Below are 15,518 nucleotides of genomic sequence, written 5' to 3'. Positions count from 1 at the left end.
CCTAGTCATTATCTAAAGCATAGTGCTTAGGCCTAAGGTTAGCAATTCTGTAAAGGTTTGAGGTTAGGGTTGGTCTGTATAGCGAAAAACTGTGAGTTCAAAAAATTTAATAAAGAAAAATATAAATACATCTACATATTGCAGTATATAGAAATTATATAGTATACATAATTATTATTATTCATACTCAGATTTTTGAGTGAATTAAAGGGACTTTCCTCTCAACATTACTGTGCAACACATTTTGATCTTCAGCAACTGTCGAATCATTTAAGAACAAGATTGTGGACCACACATCCCCTGATCAAGGTCAGAGCCAATGTATTTGCGGAAAAAGTTGAGTTGTTTTGTGTCCCTGCTGTCTCCTTTCTGTTACTCCTCCATTTGTGCTCTTTTGCCATCAGCTGCTGCAGTGATAAGAATAGTTGCCTTCGATAAATATGTCCTGGGTTTGATTCGCAGACTCACTCATTGTGTTACTCTGCTTTGGGAGGACTTTCTTTGGGAATTCTAGTTTTCCTTTCTCAAAAGACACAACATTTTTATTTTAACTGCTTTTACAGGGTGAAATTTACAGTCTTCCCAATAAGGAGAGCACTTGTGCAGTCACTTTTGTGTATTATATACTGTATACCAGTACTGGCATGTATCTTGCTATTACCACTTGTTGCAGAAGTAACATGTTGACTTGTTTTGCATGCATACACGTAAACTTCCTCTTCTACTCTCTTACCACATTTAACCCTAGCTAGTTAAATCCTATGTTCTACTGTTTCTGCTCCATTTTCTTTTCTGTCTCTCTTGAGCGGTTTTCAATGGAGTGTCATAAAACAAATACCAAAGTGATATTACTTCGACGATCAATCACAGCAGGTACAAACAGCGCAATGAATCAATCCAAATTCGTAGCAATTCCATGTAACTTGTTGAAAGCGCGGGAAAAATCGCGCATGCAAGTCGCGATTGTTTTTGGTTTTCCTTCTCAAGGGTTGAGAAACTGGCGCAATTACAACCGCGTAATTAGAGCGAGTCTCAAAATAATTACTTTGGCCAATCAAAAAGGACGGAGACAATCCAGTAAACCAATCAAAACTCGAAGTAATTACACCGTAGCCGACACAAAGCGCAGGAAAATGCGCACGCGCGAGCCACGATTGGTTTTGGTTTCACTTCTGATTGGTCGAAAAAATGGCGCGAGAACTGTGAACCAATCACTGAGTGAAGTAATGCAAAAACCAATGCAATTCGCTAATTTCTTTCGACACTCAATTGAAACTTTCGACTGTCATTTGTAAACTGCTCTATTCATAAATAAGTAAATATAATCATGCACCTTTGAAAAGTGTTCATAAATACCACTCTACATAGCTTAAACAAGTATGTTCTTTTCGTCTGGTAGAAGTCTTATCACCAACCTTGTTACATCCTCCGGAACCAGTGGAGATGAGTGTCACAGAACAGCAAGAATTGGGATATATGCCACTTAGAGATGACTTTGAAAAGGTGACCACTTTAGGACCAAATAATAGACTCCATTTGAAATACCTCTTGTTTTCTTATTTAAGACAGAACTCAGTTTTGCAATAAACGTTTGATACTCATTTCCTTCAGGAATATGACAATGAATCGGAAACTCTTGTCAGTGGTTTACAGTTCAGTTACGATGATGAAGATGTGGAAGTTGGTGGGTGACAGAGATTCGTAAATATGGAGTTTTGCAAATTGTTCCTTACATTTCTATTTTATTATCCATAAATATGTAACCAATCTTCTCTGATTCCTGACTCTGTTTAAATTTCAGATTTAAAACTAGGAATCATAGACATGTATTTACGCAGACTCAAAGAAAGACAACGTAGAAAAAAGTAAGTTTATCGTAGCATCGCATGAAATTTTGCAATGTAGAAAACGTAATTTCTATTCTTCTTGGAAAGTGAAGTTGGTGCCATAATAATTATTATCTTGACTATGGGTATAATTATTTGTGAGCCTTGCTTTGTTTCACCGAAGAGCTTCAAGCAACAGATAAATTGGACAAAGATACTGTAGAGCTTATAACCTGGATCGAAGGGCGACTTCCATTTAGCCAAAAATCTCCCGCGGAAAATCCAAATTTGTACTGTTGTGAATGGTTTGAAGCTATTCGCTAAAGTCGCAGATGACGTACTTCTTACTAACCGAGGTCGAGGTCCGTTCGGTAAGTTACGGACAGAGTTATTTTCGGTTGATTTGTGACAAAGGGAAAAAAAGAGCCGTAACTTATAGTACGGACCAAGAAGTCGAGGTTAGTAAGATATTTATTATACCCTTGAGGTAATCTGACGCTCGGGAAAGGAAACTGGTGGAAGTCAAGCGGAAGGTTGAACTGCCACAAATGACTGACATGCGTCAAAATCCGAAAAGCGAACTTTCTTGTCTTTTTGATATAGTTGCTTGCAAGAATCAAACAGTTTTACAAGTTTTTCCTATATGATAAAATGGTAAAGATCTAGAAAATGAATATGCAGAAAGTGAAGATCTACAACATAATAATGATTAATGAGATCTATTGTTTGGGTCATCCAACATGGCGACCATGACGAAAAGTGTACATCACCTCTTTCTTGCCAAAACGTAGAAATAAAGAAAGCTAAGCGTGAGCCAAAGTGGACGGAATTTTTTGCGATGTGCAGGATTGTTAGGACAACCTCGATAAGTTTTGCCAAATTTCCAGAATTTCATTCCAAAAGATTTTTGTTTCATTCGATTCCTTGCTCGGAATTTTCGTAAATTTTGGTCGAAGGGAAAACACCCAAGGAATATCTTCTTGAGAAATGCAACGATCCTTGCTAATTTTCACACTTTGCACCTGCTGTCTTGTCCGATTTGTGGATTAGAAACTCCGTAAACCTGTTCACAAGCCTGTTTTTCCTGAAAACGAGTTAAAAACGGAGTCTAGAGTGAGCCAGCTTACTTGCTGAAAAGCTGAACTGCGTTTGGCCTTTCCAGGGTGAAATTATACGGCTAGGTCTAGCAAAATATTCTCGGTTGGCTGCAAAAGGAAAGTAATTTTTTTCCTTCCACCTCATAGTATTGCAAGACAGCATGGACTAATCGCGAGCAAACATCGAATAATAGGTACGTTTTGGTGAGGTTACAATTATTCATAACATTGGGAATCACTGAGAAATTGTCTTTTGGAAATTAGTACCAGTGGCTAGTTCTTTTCTTCTTCCAGCTCTCCGTAGAAAATACAGCAAGGAAGACAGGTAAGCTAATCGATGAAACAAGTGACCTTTTTTCACGTCTCTGTCGGTTGAGAACTCCGATTACACGTACTCGATTTTCCGTCGTACCAAAGTAGTGTTTTGGCCAATTACAACAGACGCTAATATTCAGCGGGAAAAGATGTGCGAGCCAATCATATTGACTGTTGATTTTGCCTTTACCTCTGATTGGCTGACAATGTTGAGTGATATTTTTTTACGCCGATCACCAAGCGTCGCAACGCAAACCGAAACAATTCTAGAAACTCCTTTCGATTTTCGACTCATAAGCGCTCGTTCCCCTTAACTTTTTGCGAAAATCAAGATGAGAATACCAGAGTTGCAGTGAATTAAACCAAGTCCTTGACGTAGGCTGCGCATGTTCTGCTTTTTTAAGGGAGTTCCGAGATGCCACAAGAGTATTTGCAAGGTTCAAAACCCAAAGAGAATGGGAGGAATTTTTGAATGACCATTTAAGTAAGTTTACACCAAACGCAGATGTATTATTTTCGCATAAAAATTGGGTATTGAATCGTGTTGAATTTTAACATTCTTTCTCTATTTACAGGAGAACGAGAACTTAGAACGAGAATAAAGGACTTGATCAGATACAGGAAAAACGGAATCACAAAACTAGCGGGTGAGCATAATTACTTGATCATTTGGTAACCACTCTTTTTTTGCGAGATGTCATGCGCGACTGACGCGCGTGCGAACCTCCTTTCTTGGACATCTCGCGATTTTGCTTCTGGACTTGCTTGAACTTCCACGTCTCCTGTATTGGAATTAGTGGAGGCTAGGAAAGCTTCAGTGTGTTTATTCCATTGCGTACGCCAAATATAGCTTGTGGTCTTACATGGTTTAAATTTAATGAAATCAATGTTGAAAACGAGCGGTCTATTTTATTTCCAGAGTGTCAGGAATATGACGATCAGAGGTTACGACGAGAAAGACGGAAGGAAAACAAAAGGAAAATGGTGGTACTTTTTAACATCACTGCATTTTGTCGAGCATTGTGTAAGGGTGTTCTTCCTGAAAACATCGGTGGGAAAATGTTAAAATGAATTTCTATTTATTTCCGTAGGGAGGTACACAACCAAGGAGAACGAACGTTTCCATGGGAAAAAAGAATGAGTGAGTAGCTAAATATTTCCTGTTTTGGTACCGAGCTTGGAACATTCAAAGCTTCGTTACCGGTATCCGAACTCGAGCTTAAGTGGGACGCGCGCGGAGGAGGAGTGTGCGCCCGCTCTTCACGCGCGTTTCCTTACCACAACTGGCCCCATGAACCGCGCGCTATTTTTTGGAAAATGTGACCTTCAGGAGTACCACGGTATTTTAAGGGGTATGGGCTAGGGCCTTGTGTGGAGAAAGGCCAGAAAAAGAAGTTTGTTCAGACACCCTAGCCTCGCTTTCACCAGGTACTGCCCGACCAAAGCCATTCAGCGGGCGAGTTGTGCCCTTTTGGTGTTTTCTCTCAACCCTCTCCTTGCACCGCCAACCACATGTTTTTGTTTTCTTCTAATTTGCTTTCGCAGAGCCGTTTCGGAAGACAAAGAAGAAAAAGGTACCACTTTGATTTCAACAAATATAGTCTGTAATGATGGTGCCACCACTCCATGTCGAGGCAACTCTTCCAACCAGTTTTGTTCGTTTCTTTTGCAGATTGCTCGCTTTCTTCACCGACTTTCGCGGATGAAATAAAAAATTGTACAACGTATAAATTACTATCGCCAGTTGAAAGACAGGTATTTTTTCTGACTTTCTAAAGTTTAGGTTACTGGAAGCAATTTTTTAGCATTTTTTAGCATTTTGTTATCAAGAGCCTGAAATCAAATTTGCGGGAATCCTAGTACAGTGAGGTATGCCCGTTTTTCTACGAAACTAAGATTTCTGCGTGAAAAATGGGATGTGTTGAAAGCTGAAGGCGTTTTCTTATCATTAGCTCTTTCAGCTCAACCACGATTTGACCGAATTGCGCAAAATCGCTTTTAAGTACTCTAGCGACTCACAAGTTTCAGTCACACTTATTATGGGATATACCTCGCCTCGATGCTATCCGAGCTCGTGGAATAAATGAGAAAAAAACAGGAAAGCGGTATCTTGCAGCTTGCTGTATCTTGCAATGAGGTAGAAAAAACTTTGTAAGTGAGGTATTTAATTATATCATTTGGTAATCAGATCGCGCAAAAAAGTTCAATTGGCCGTGTTGTCGAAAATGTCATACCAAAGTGACCAATCATAGAGCGCCTACCATGTGAAATGTACAAGAAAGTGTGTTACATCTCACTAACCGAAAGAAACACGGGGCAACGAAGCTCGCGGGAAAGAATAACTCTTGTTCTGAGACCAACCTAGATGTAACTTCACGGACAAGAGTTTGAATTTTTCAACTTTTTTGAAAAACTTAACTTTGTTATGTCGTTTTTCTCGACAGCTTTGTGTTTCATTGCAAATGAATCCGGGATTTTACCTCACAATCAAAACCATCATACTTAAGGTTTGTAAAGACACAAGAAAAAAATCCTTGTTTTCTTATCTTTAGCCTCCTCTGGTCAGTTGTTTGAAGCCGGATAATGCTAATTCTGGATTACTGGAATTTTTTTCTTCATTTTATTTACCTACCGTAAATTCTTTCCATAGATTTTTAGCGTTCAAATTTGAATTCGACGTTTTGTTTTCCTTCAGCATAAAATTAGATTTTAAGGCCTTTTTCAGTGAAGCGCAACATTGAAACCATGGATTGTATTTCATTTTAATCGCGAATCAGTGTTAATCAGCTTTCGAACAACTGGACTGAAGCTCTGGGAGGGTGTTCAGCACTCCTGGCCTCAGTTGTTCAAACGATGGATAGCGCTATCCGCCGGATAAATTACTATCCAGCGGATAAATGACAATCCAGCGGATAAATTACTATCCCGCGGATAAATTACTATCCAGCGGATAAATTACTATCCGCCGGATAAATTACTATCCAGCGGATAAATTACTATCCAGCAGATGAATTACTATCCAGCGGATAAATTACTATCCGCCGGATAAATTACTATCCGCCAGATAAATTACTATCCACCGGATAAATTACTATCCAGCGGATAAACTACTATCCGGCGGAGAAATTACTATCCAGCGGATAAATTACTATCCACCGGATAAATTACTATCCAGCGGATAAACTACTATCCGGCGGAGAAATTACTATCCAGCGGATAAATTACTATCCACCGGATAAATTACTATCCACCGGATAAATTACTATCCAGCGGATAAACTACTATCCGGCGGATAAATTACTATCCAGCGGATAAATTACTATCCGCCGGATAAATTACTATCCAGCAGATGAATTACTATCCAGCGGATAAATTACTATCTGCCGGATAAATTACTATCCAGTGGATAAATTACTATCCCATGGATAAATTACTATCCGCCGGATAAATTACTATCCAGCGGATAAATTGCTATCCAGCGGATAAATTACTATCCGCTGGATAAATTACTATCCGCCAGATAAATTACTATCCGCCGGATAAATTACTATCCAGCGGATAAACTACTATCCGGCGGATAAATTACTATCCAGCAGATAAATTACTATCCCATGGATAAATTACTATCCGCCAGATAAATTACTATCCGCCGGATAAATTACTATCCAGCGGATAAACTACTATCCGGCGGATAAATTACTATCCAGCAGATAAATTACTATCCACCGCATAAATTACTATCCGCCGGATAAATTACTATCCAGCAGATGAATTACTATCTAGCGGATAAATTAGTATCCGCCGGATAAATTACTATCCGCCGGATAAATTACTATCCAGCGGATAAATTACTATCCCATGGATAAATTACTATCCGCCGGATAAATTACTATCCAGCGGATAAATTGCTATCCAGCGGATAAATTACTATCCGCTGGATAAATTACTATCCAGCGGATAAATTACTATCCGCCAGATAAATTACTATCCGCCGGATAAATTACTATCGAGCGGATAAATTACTATCCGCCGGATAAATTACTATCCACCGCATAAATTACTATCCACCGCATAAATTACTATCCAGCGGATAAGTCATAGCGAAACTAATTTATCCGGTGGATAGCGTAATCCATCTTTTGGTCTGTGGCCTGGCGGTTTTCTTTTTACCTTCCGTGACTAGTTCCGTTTCCTGTGTTTTTACGGGGAAAAAACTATTTCTTTTGATTTACATGGTCAACTTTTCTCGTTTTCGAGCACTTGGCAAGAAATCAGTTCGGAACGGCTGAAAAAGAAGGTATTCTAAGCATTGACAACAGCACAGTCAACGAAAGCGTTCCTTCAAACTCTACTCATCCTCAACTGGTTTATTACGAACTCACAAAAAAGTGACCTGGCACTCGTTTCTCGAAAGTCTCGAAACTTTACGGGCCATTTTCGGGTGTGACAATTTCCTTTGTATCTCAAAAACGGAGAGGATTTAAGTTGTCAAACTTCACAGTCATTTTGCTTTACGTTACCTTGAAAACGTGTTAAAAGATCACCTTTCCAAAACAAGCGCTTGGCGGGCCCGAAAAGTCTTCGGGACTTTCGAGAAACGGTCCCAAGCTCCCGATTGGCTTGATAGTTTAGTTGGAAGAGCACTGCACTGGTTTCGCAGAGGTCCTGGGTTTGGGTTCCGTTCAAACCTGAATTTTAGGCTTTTCTTTCGTTGTTGCAAGAGCAGTTCGTAAGTGCGATTGTCACAAATCTTCATATGCTTCGAAATGCAGTTCAAATGTTTTTCATACGGTGATTCACTATGGTATTAACACGTTGTCGTCAAAAACCCCAAATAGGGAATTTCTCGTTGTTCTGCAGAGTGCGTCAAAGAAATTTACTAAAATGCGTGTCGCACGTTGCTACCACTCATTTTAATGATAATAGCTGTGGTTACACTAGCCCTTTTAACCATGGGTAAATAGCCTTTGCCCACGGGCAAGGACGCTTTCCCTAGACCGAAGCTGCCCCGGCTAGGGTTATTTCTATGGATACATCAAAAAGAACAAAAGAACTTCCCATGACAGTTCCTGAACTGAAAAGTACGGTGTATCTGCTCCAAGAGGTGGCTTGGCCAATCATAAAGCAGATCGGCGTAGCTAATACACGAAGATCCCTAATTATATTGATTATACCGTATTATTACCCTATTATGTTAACATGGGGGGAGTCTTTTACTTTGTAACCGCATCCCCAAGGGTAACATGAAACCTGAGCTGAACCAAACCCAAGCAATTTACCTTCCGGAAGGCCCCAAACCCAAGGTGTGCATAACTGCAACTAATATTAATAGGGAGCTTAAGCACGCGCGTTTTTGAGACGCGGACGGCAACCGGAAGTGAGCTGTTTTCCCTTTCAACTTGTCTTCACTCAACCACATTTATAGTGCTAAGTATCTTTTCTCTATTAGAGATTATAAGTATAAAAATCTAGGAGACACCTCTGTCCTGGCACGCGAAATGTTCTCTTCCGGTTGCCGTCCGCGTCTCAAAAACGCGCCTGCTTAAGCTCCCTATGTTCTTTTGTACTCCCTCTTAGGAGAAACGTTCGCTTTATAAGTTCCCGCGGGCTATTTAAAGTCGGGAGCGGGGTTCATCTGTTGCCTTCCGTCTTTGGCCTTGAAGTCCTCTGTTGTCAACCGAAAACTGCTAGAAAAGTGTACATTTGAAAACCCCTGTTCTCAATTTGGTTTTGATTTATTTCAGGACAACCTCTTACGACGCCAAGGTGTTCAGGTCAAGACACGCTACCCGCCAAATCTCGATAAGACACATAGAAAGCACATTGTGAATTTCCTCAAAGAGAGTGGCTGGGTGGCTACTTCGTGACGTCCGCGGAAGTTTCGGTTAGCGGCTTTCCCTGTTGTGTCTTGCTGTCTGTATAAGGCACATCTACTATTTATATTGTAATTTAAAAAGACGGATATTAAATGCTCTTTGCCTGAGATGTAAAACGAGTCTTCGTGTGAACCTAGTCAAATGATGAGTTTAATATACAGGAAAATAGACAAATCATGTTCATTTGAATTGGTTCGCTCGAAGACTCGTTTTGTGACATAGGGGAACGGAATCTCGGAAATGGTCTATTACGTCCGTTATTTCTAAGTTCTTCAGCTATTTATGAACTAATACTCTGGCAAGAAGCTATGTAAAAAATGAAAATATGAGTCGAAATTTTTAGTTTTTAAGTAATCTATAATAATGACGCGAAGTTTTCGCCAGAATGATAACGAGATGTGAATTTTTATTGTATCTTGCGACTGACATTAAATAATCGTTACAATATTTTTTCGTTTCATCATTTGAGGTTTAAGCAGGGGGCTTTTGGTGTCAAGGCAATGCGCTCTCTAATTTCCGTTACAGTCATGAGTTTAGAAAATAGATACGGTTCGAGTATGCCTGGTGTACTCATCAGCACTTGCTTTCCATTCACATTGTAACAGATCTGAAATTCAAACGAAAAAAACATGTTACATTCGATGACCGAATGATATAGTTGTGCGCGAAGCCTTTTCAAGTGCTTAGAAAAAAAAACTGGGAAAAACGTTCCGCAAATGGTTCGACGTTTTGCGCTCCCTGATCAAGCTCTAGAGTTCTAAGGCGCGATGACTTTATCCTGCGTCTAAGTCGCTATCCAACAGTTCCATTCTGAGCAAAGATTTCACCATTTGATCACGTAACCGTGGATAAGCACACCCAAGGCGACGTTTACGACAGCCTTGGCCAACGTTTAACGCGGAGTGTGTTTTATACTTTGGATAGTGACTTACCTTCTGGATAAAGTAACCCAGCATTAGAACATGTGGGGCCGGAGGACGATACGCCGGATAAACTTTCCGCTCCTCCAATCAATTGAGTGTTCATAACCCTATGGGATGTTGGGGTTTCCAAACATCTGATTGACGTGTAATTGTCCAATCAAAACTGTCCGTGTCAGCGTACGGACTACTCAAAAGAAGTCGGTCAATCCGGTCAAGCAGTTCTTGGCTTCGCCGCGCGCTTTCGCTGTTTCACCGCGCGAAATCTTGCGTGCTCCATAACAAAACCTCCAGCCACGCGCCACCTTGCCAAGGTGTGATAGGCGCGGTGGCCTCATGGTTAGTGCGCTCGACTCCGGATCGAGGCCTGGCCGGGGACATTGTGTTGTGTTCTTGAGCAAGACAACTTACTCTCACGGTGCCTCTCTCCACCCAGGTGTATAAATGGGTACCGGCGAATTTAATGCTGGGGGTAACCCTGCGATGGACTAGCATCCCATCCAGGGGGTAGTAGAAATACTCCTGGTCGCTTCATGTTACGGAAACCGGAGATAAGCGCCGGCCTGATGGGCCTCCTTGGCTCGTACGCAGACTTTACCTTACCTAGCCAAGGTACTGGACCGAACTGCGTTCTACTAGCCTATCACAATCACACTTCCGGCTACTTTTAAGCAGGTGCTAACTTGGATGTCCGAAGGAACGTCAAGCTGACATCCACTTTAACTAACTTCTGCTCATACCTGTAATGCCATGAGCAGATCAAATCTGTATTGAATACTTGTAGGCCGTGGGACACACGTTATTTTACCGGCTAAACAGAATTCAGGGCCAGGTTCCTAAAGTAAAAACAAGTTTCTTGTTAAAAACGAGTTCGGTTGGGTAAGCCTAAGACGTACCTTCACCAATTATTAGTTACTAGGCTGATTTAGCAAACAGAACGGGAACGTCAGTGGCGACGTCGCGCGCAGCAAAACTACCAATGAGAGTTTAGAATAGAGAAGAAAAGAGTGGAGTCTATTCTATTCTGAATTCTCATTGGTGTTTTTTCTGCGCGCGCCGTCGCCACTGACGTTCCCGTTCTGTTGCTAAATCAGCCTAGTAACTCATTGCACACATCAGCTGTTTTCGCTAAATCCTTTCGTTAACTTCCGTACATAGTGGACATAAACCTATTTTACACAATACTCTCCTTAAAAAATATGGAATTAATTGAGGCTGCCCGGGAAACCATTGAACAAGCGATAGGCGGGCTGCTAACATTTTCGGTATCCGATGTGTTATGGGCTGTCGTTTCTCTCCGCCAAAAAGTAATGACAGCTGGAAATACGCGAGCTTTCGAAAGCTGCGTATTCTGCCGCTGCCGTGTATTCGTCAACGTGCTGCGTCACTGTATACAATTATTAACTTCCTGAATATATCAGTTGAACGGTTACCTACCTCGAGTTCACCTGCTACGGCATCAGTGTCATTGAAATGATGATAAACAATTGTGTCAAGCAGTGGTTTAATATCATCAGGAGGCTGGAGCAGAAAACAAAAGTATAACAGAATTTAAAGAAAGGAACGGGATATCAATAGACTGGACTGGAGAACGACGAAATCAATTTTTTTTCAATTTAATTCTATCTGCGTTGTTTCTCTTTTTGTAATATATTGCGTGTTGTATAAATCATTGATTATAGTGTGAATCAAGAAAGAAACGAAATGGGAAATGAGACGATTGTAATGAGATGTGAGAGTGAAACCGGACAGGTGCGAAAGTGAACGTAAAAGAACCAGGAAGAAAAACGGAACCGTGAAGAAGATTCTTTGAGGAACCGTAAAGAACAAGAGTCATGTAGAATGAATAGAAAATACTGAACAGAAACGGAAAGAAAATTTAACTAGATGGGATGGACAAAACAGCAGAAAACCAACATGTCCAGATCTTCAGGAGGTACTTTCCACCAAGGAGCGGATTCTCAGCTAGTAATGATGAAACCAAAACTAGTTCCTTTCGTTAAATAGGAGACTTCGACGCGCTAGAATTGCCACGCAATCGACAGAAACGGACGAGGGAGGATTGGGAAAGTTTCCCTCAGTAGAGCCCACGAGTAGGAACTTGACTCTTCCCATACAAGCCCTATGAGTCAAACTTTGCGCGTATCTTTCTATTTTTAGACCGCCATGAGTTCTTTGGCTCCGCACACACTGTTTATCAGAATAAAGTTATTATCAAACAAAGACAAAAAATAGCAAAAACAGTTTATAAAATTTGCGTAAATTGAAGTAACTTTATGTAATTGTGAGTCTTCTGCAGAATGGGTTAGTTTGAAAAATACTGAGAAAGATAGGCGCAAAGGTTGTCTCAAGGATATAGTGAATAGGGAGGCTGCTACTCATGCACTCATGCGCTCCTGCTCTCGGCCGTTACAAGGGAGCTTACGAAACGACAACGCCGACGGCAACGACGACGCTACAAAACAATAGCTTTAGTGAGTAAAACCAATGGCTCTGCACGCTCTGCACGTGCGTTTTACATTTTGGTACATTTCTTTGCCGTCATCTCCCAAATGACGACGTGAAATGACCAAATTCAAGGTTCTGTAGAGGACGTTAGCACATGACGGTGAATTTTCAGTTCTCTCTCTACGCGTCCAACCGAGTCATACCAGTTTAATTCCAGTTACTACACATTTTTAACGCGAAACGACATGAAATAGTTTCGTAGTGATATGAATAACGCGAACTTGTATTTTTAAATGAAGTCCTCGTAGCCGTCGTCGTCTTCCTTTCGTAAGCTCCCTACTCTCGATTGCGTGACAAACCACAATTGACTCAACAAACCGCTAGAAGGATAGTTATACAGCGCTCACTCGAAAACAGCTCTATCACTTCTACTGTACTGCTGTACCTCGGTACTCTTTTTGTCCGCTTTCTCTTGTCTGACTTCAGCAGCTTCAATGTTGTCATTACTGCCATGTTTGCTTTTCTTAATCATCAAATTACTTCCGCTGCTATCTGCACTGTGGCTACGTTTGGTCCCCACAAAGTTCTCCTTGCTACTAAAACTTCTCTCCGGTGGACTTGAACTCTCATCTCTCAAAGTGCCTTCCCCCTTCAATATCTCTTCATCAGGGTCTTGTTTGTCCTCCTTGCGAGAATCTTCTGTGTCCTTTTTTGTGTCCTCTTCGGTCTCCGGCTTTTTTCTGCAGCAGTAAGGTTCGATCTTTTTCCAAAGTTTAAACAACAGCAGGAAAGGAAAGATGAAGAAGAAAATCAAGTTTAAAAGGAATTCCTTGGTCTTGTTGCGTGGTTTGGTAACTTCTTTTCTGTAAAAGAAGATAAAATAGCAACTAAGAACACGTCACGATTTTAGAAAAAAACTGAATGGATGTGTGGAGAGGAACGTTCCACGATTATGATAAACTCAATCCACGTTTTACTTCAAAACAGCTGACCTAGCTCACAGTGATTGACAGCTTGTCTACAAATTAGTAAAGCGATGACTAAAAGATTTAGAAATTTACTTCGTTCAAAATATAAAGTTTTTTACTCTTCCTGTAAAAGTCTTTCCCGTGCCTCCATCTCCGCAGCCAGATCTCTCAGAGATCAATATGAAGCACATTTTATCCTCGGGCTCAAGCTCTCCCTTTCATGTCCTCTCATATCATCCAAGGGGTAATTTGGTAATAAAGGGTCTTACTTTCCGACGACGAGAAAAGAAAAAAAAAATAGCGCCGGAATAGGTTTTTACGTTGGACACAGTTCTAAATTGTGTATAAGCCAGGGAAGAAAAGCGAGCCGACTTTTTTACAAAAGTGTTACGAAATAGGGAATCAATTTATATATTATATAGCCGGCTATGGAAATTGGTCATGTAGTGTAAATTAATATGTGGTATAAGTTATAGTCATTATGAGATGTATGTTTCCGATGATGATTCGGGGATACTCGGAAAAAATCGGCCGAGTGCTCCTTTGCAGGAGTCGAACCTAGGACCTTCCTTCCGATTACTAGTTCGGATGCTCTGCCACTGAACTATAAGAGACTCGGGGATACTCGGAAAAAAATCCGAGTGCTCCTTTGTAGAGGTCGAACCAACGACCGGCTTCCGATTGTTAGTTCGGATGCTCTACCACTGAGCTACAGGAGATTTCAAAGGAGCAAGGCCGTTAAACTAGATTCATGTGACAATTTGCCCCGCTTTACTGCTAGGACTGTTGCAGTTGACTTCTGGAGTCCACGACCTTAAATTACTTACGTGACGGGATCTATTTCATCTCCTTCCTCGTTGTACTCAACCACAACAATCTGTCCTGCCTTGTTTCGTTTCTCTTGTTTTCCCTTCTTGAACCCGCCCATTCCGAACCGTGCTACTGCAGATCCCTTCTTCTTAAGACCCATGAGGGCCTTGAGAGCTCCTAATCCCACAAGAATACCAGCAAGACTTCCAATGCCACCTGGCGTCGTGAAGAATTTGAAGATTTTCCCGACTTTTTTGGCAACGTTTTTAATTTTTGTCCATATATCCACGGCGCCACCGAAGTCCAGGCCACTCTCGGTCGGTTTTTCTTTGTCCCATTCTCTGTCGTCTCTTTCCACGCATTTGAATCCGCCTTCGTAACACTAAGAACGAGCGAGGAAAAGTCTTGAAATTGTGGTTGAACAAAATACTCAAACAAAAATAATCGCGCTAATAGAAGAAATTTACCCTTAGTGACGTCACAAATGCGCGTGCTGCAGAGGCCCGGGATTAACATTGCAATACTATTGGCCAACATTGCGGCCTTTAGCATACCATGTTGGATAACATAATTTAGTGTTTTTCGATCAGTAGATCAATGACTGTATGGAACAGTTTTGCTTCGATTAATCGTTTCGCCCAACATGTTGCTGGACGCAACAGAGGTGAGCCTTGGATTTTAGAATGTGAGCCTATCAAATTTTCCAGAAACTCAACTCAACTCAACTCAACTTTATTCCAACTTTAAAATACAAGTTGGGGTAGTTTGACCCGCAAATAGCTGAGAAGCTAGTCGAGGCGGGGCAAAACAAATACACGAACAACTCAAATAAATACCTTAAAGAAACAATTCAGACCTTAAATTAAAACAAATTAAAAAACAAGCTTTGCAGATTACAAAACTAAATAAATAACAATGGTATCTATGTACCTACTTTTTGGATAATCATGGGGATTTGAATATAGACATCCTCCTTTTCTAAAATATCAAAGAGCAATTTGCGAAGAAACGCATCCGACTATAACCTAAAATGGAGCAAGTATATTGCCAGCACAAGTATCTCATAGCTGTGGGTCCTCTTGAAGTATTGAATTAGCAGTGTAGTATTGTATTGTAGTGTTGTATTAGTAGATTGAATTCAGAAGATTTGTAATAGAGCAGTTGTCATAGAGCAGTTTTCAGAAGACTGTCGAAAGTAATTATGCGATTGAATTGCTATGCTTAGTGATTGGTTTAAAAATCTCACGCCACCACTTTA

The 15,518-nt window shown here is 40.8% G+C and overlaps 2 protein-coding genes across 4 annotated transcripts in view; one reads left to right on the top strand and one right to left on the bottom strand.

The window, feature by feature from the left end:
* LOC137978824 (transcriptional adapter 2-beta-like) overlaps positions 1 to 9,559 on the top strand; it is a 14,494-nt gene extending 4,935 nt beyond the window's left edge. The window contains exons 7-20 of one of the 2 annotated variants that reach the window (XM_068825912.1): positions 256 to 309; positions 1,400 to 1,503; positions 1,612 to 1,684; positions 1,802 to 1,865; positions 3,071 to 3,117; positions 3,218 to 3,248; positions 3,643 to 3,722; positions 3,814 to 3,885; positions 4,158 to 4,222; positions 4,330 to 4,379; positions 4,784 to 4,812; positions 4,911 to 4,993; positions 5,683 to 5,745; positions 8,983 to 9,559. In XM_068825912.1, coding sequence (XP_068682013.1) covers positions 256 to 309; positions 1,400 to 1,503; positions 1,612 to 1,684; positions 1,802 to 1,865; positions 3,071 to 3,117; positions 3,218 to 3,248; positions 3,643 to 3,722; positions 3,814 to 3,885; positions 4,158 to 4,222; positions 4,330 to 4,379; positions 4,784 to 4,812; positions 4,911 to 4,993; positions 5,683 to 5,745; positions 8,983 to 9,105 — 938 coding nt within the window. In that variant the 3' untranslated portion in view covers positions 9,106 to 9,559. Of the gene's footprint in view, positions 1 to 255; positions 310 to 1,399; positions 1,504 to 1,611; positions 1,685 to 1,801; positions 1,866 to 3,070; positions 3,118 to 3,217; positions 3,249 to 3,642; positions 3,723 to 3,813; positions 3,886 to 4,157; positions 4,226 to 4,329; positions 4,380 to 4,783; positions 4,813 to 4,910; positions 4,994 to 5,682; positions 5,746 to 8,982 lie in introns of both variants that reach the window. The other variant, XM_068825911.1, reaches the window with a different exon arrangement.
* Positions 9,555 to 15,518, bottom strand: part of LOC137978823 (hapless 2-like) — a 24,524-nt gene continuing 18,560 nt past the window's right edge. For both annotated transcript variants that reach the window (XM_068825910.1, XM_068825909.1), the window contains exons 13-17: positions 14,278 to 14,642; positions 12,928 to 13,345; positions 11,472 to 11,555; positions 10,775 to 10,870; positions 9,555 to 9,721 (exon numbers count right to left, since the gene is read on the bottom strand). In XM_068825910.1, the coding sequence (XP_068682011.1) occupies positions 9,575 to 9,721; positions 10,775 to 10,870; positions 11,472 to 11,555; positions 12,928 to 13,345; positions 14,278 to 14,642 (1,110 nt within the window). In that variant the 3' untranslated portion in view covers positions 9,555 to 9,574. The remainder of the gene's footprint in view (positions 9,722 to 10,774; positions 10,871 to 11,471; positions 11,556 to 12,927; positions 13,346 to 14,277; positions 14,643 to 15,518) is intronic.

Source organism: Montipora foliosa, chromosome 12, assembly GCF_036669935.1.
Source record: "Montipora foliosa isolate CH-2021 chromosome 12, ASM3666993v2, whole genome shotgun sequence".
NCBI lineage: Eukaryota > Metazoa > Cnidaria > Anthozoa > Scleractinia > Acroporidae > Montipora > Montipora foliosa.
This window is presented reverse-complemented; position numbering and strand designations above follow the sequence as displayed.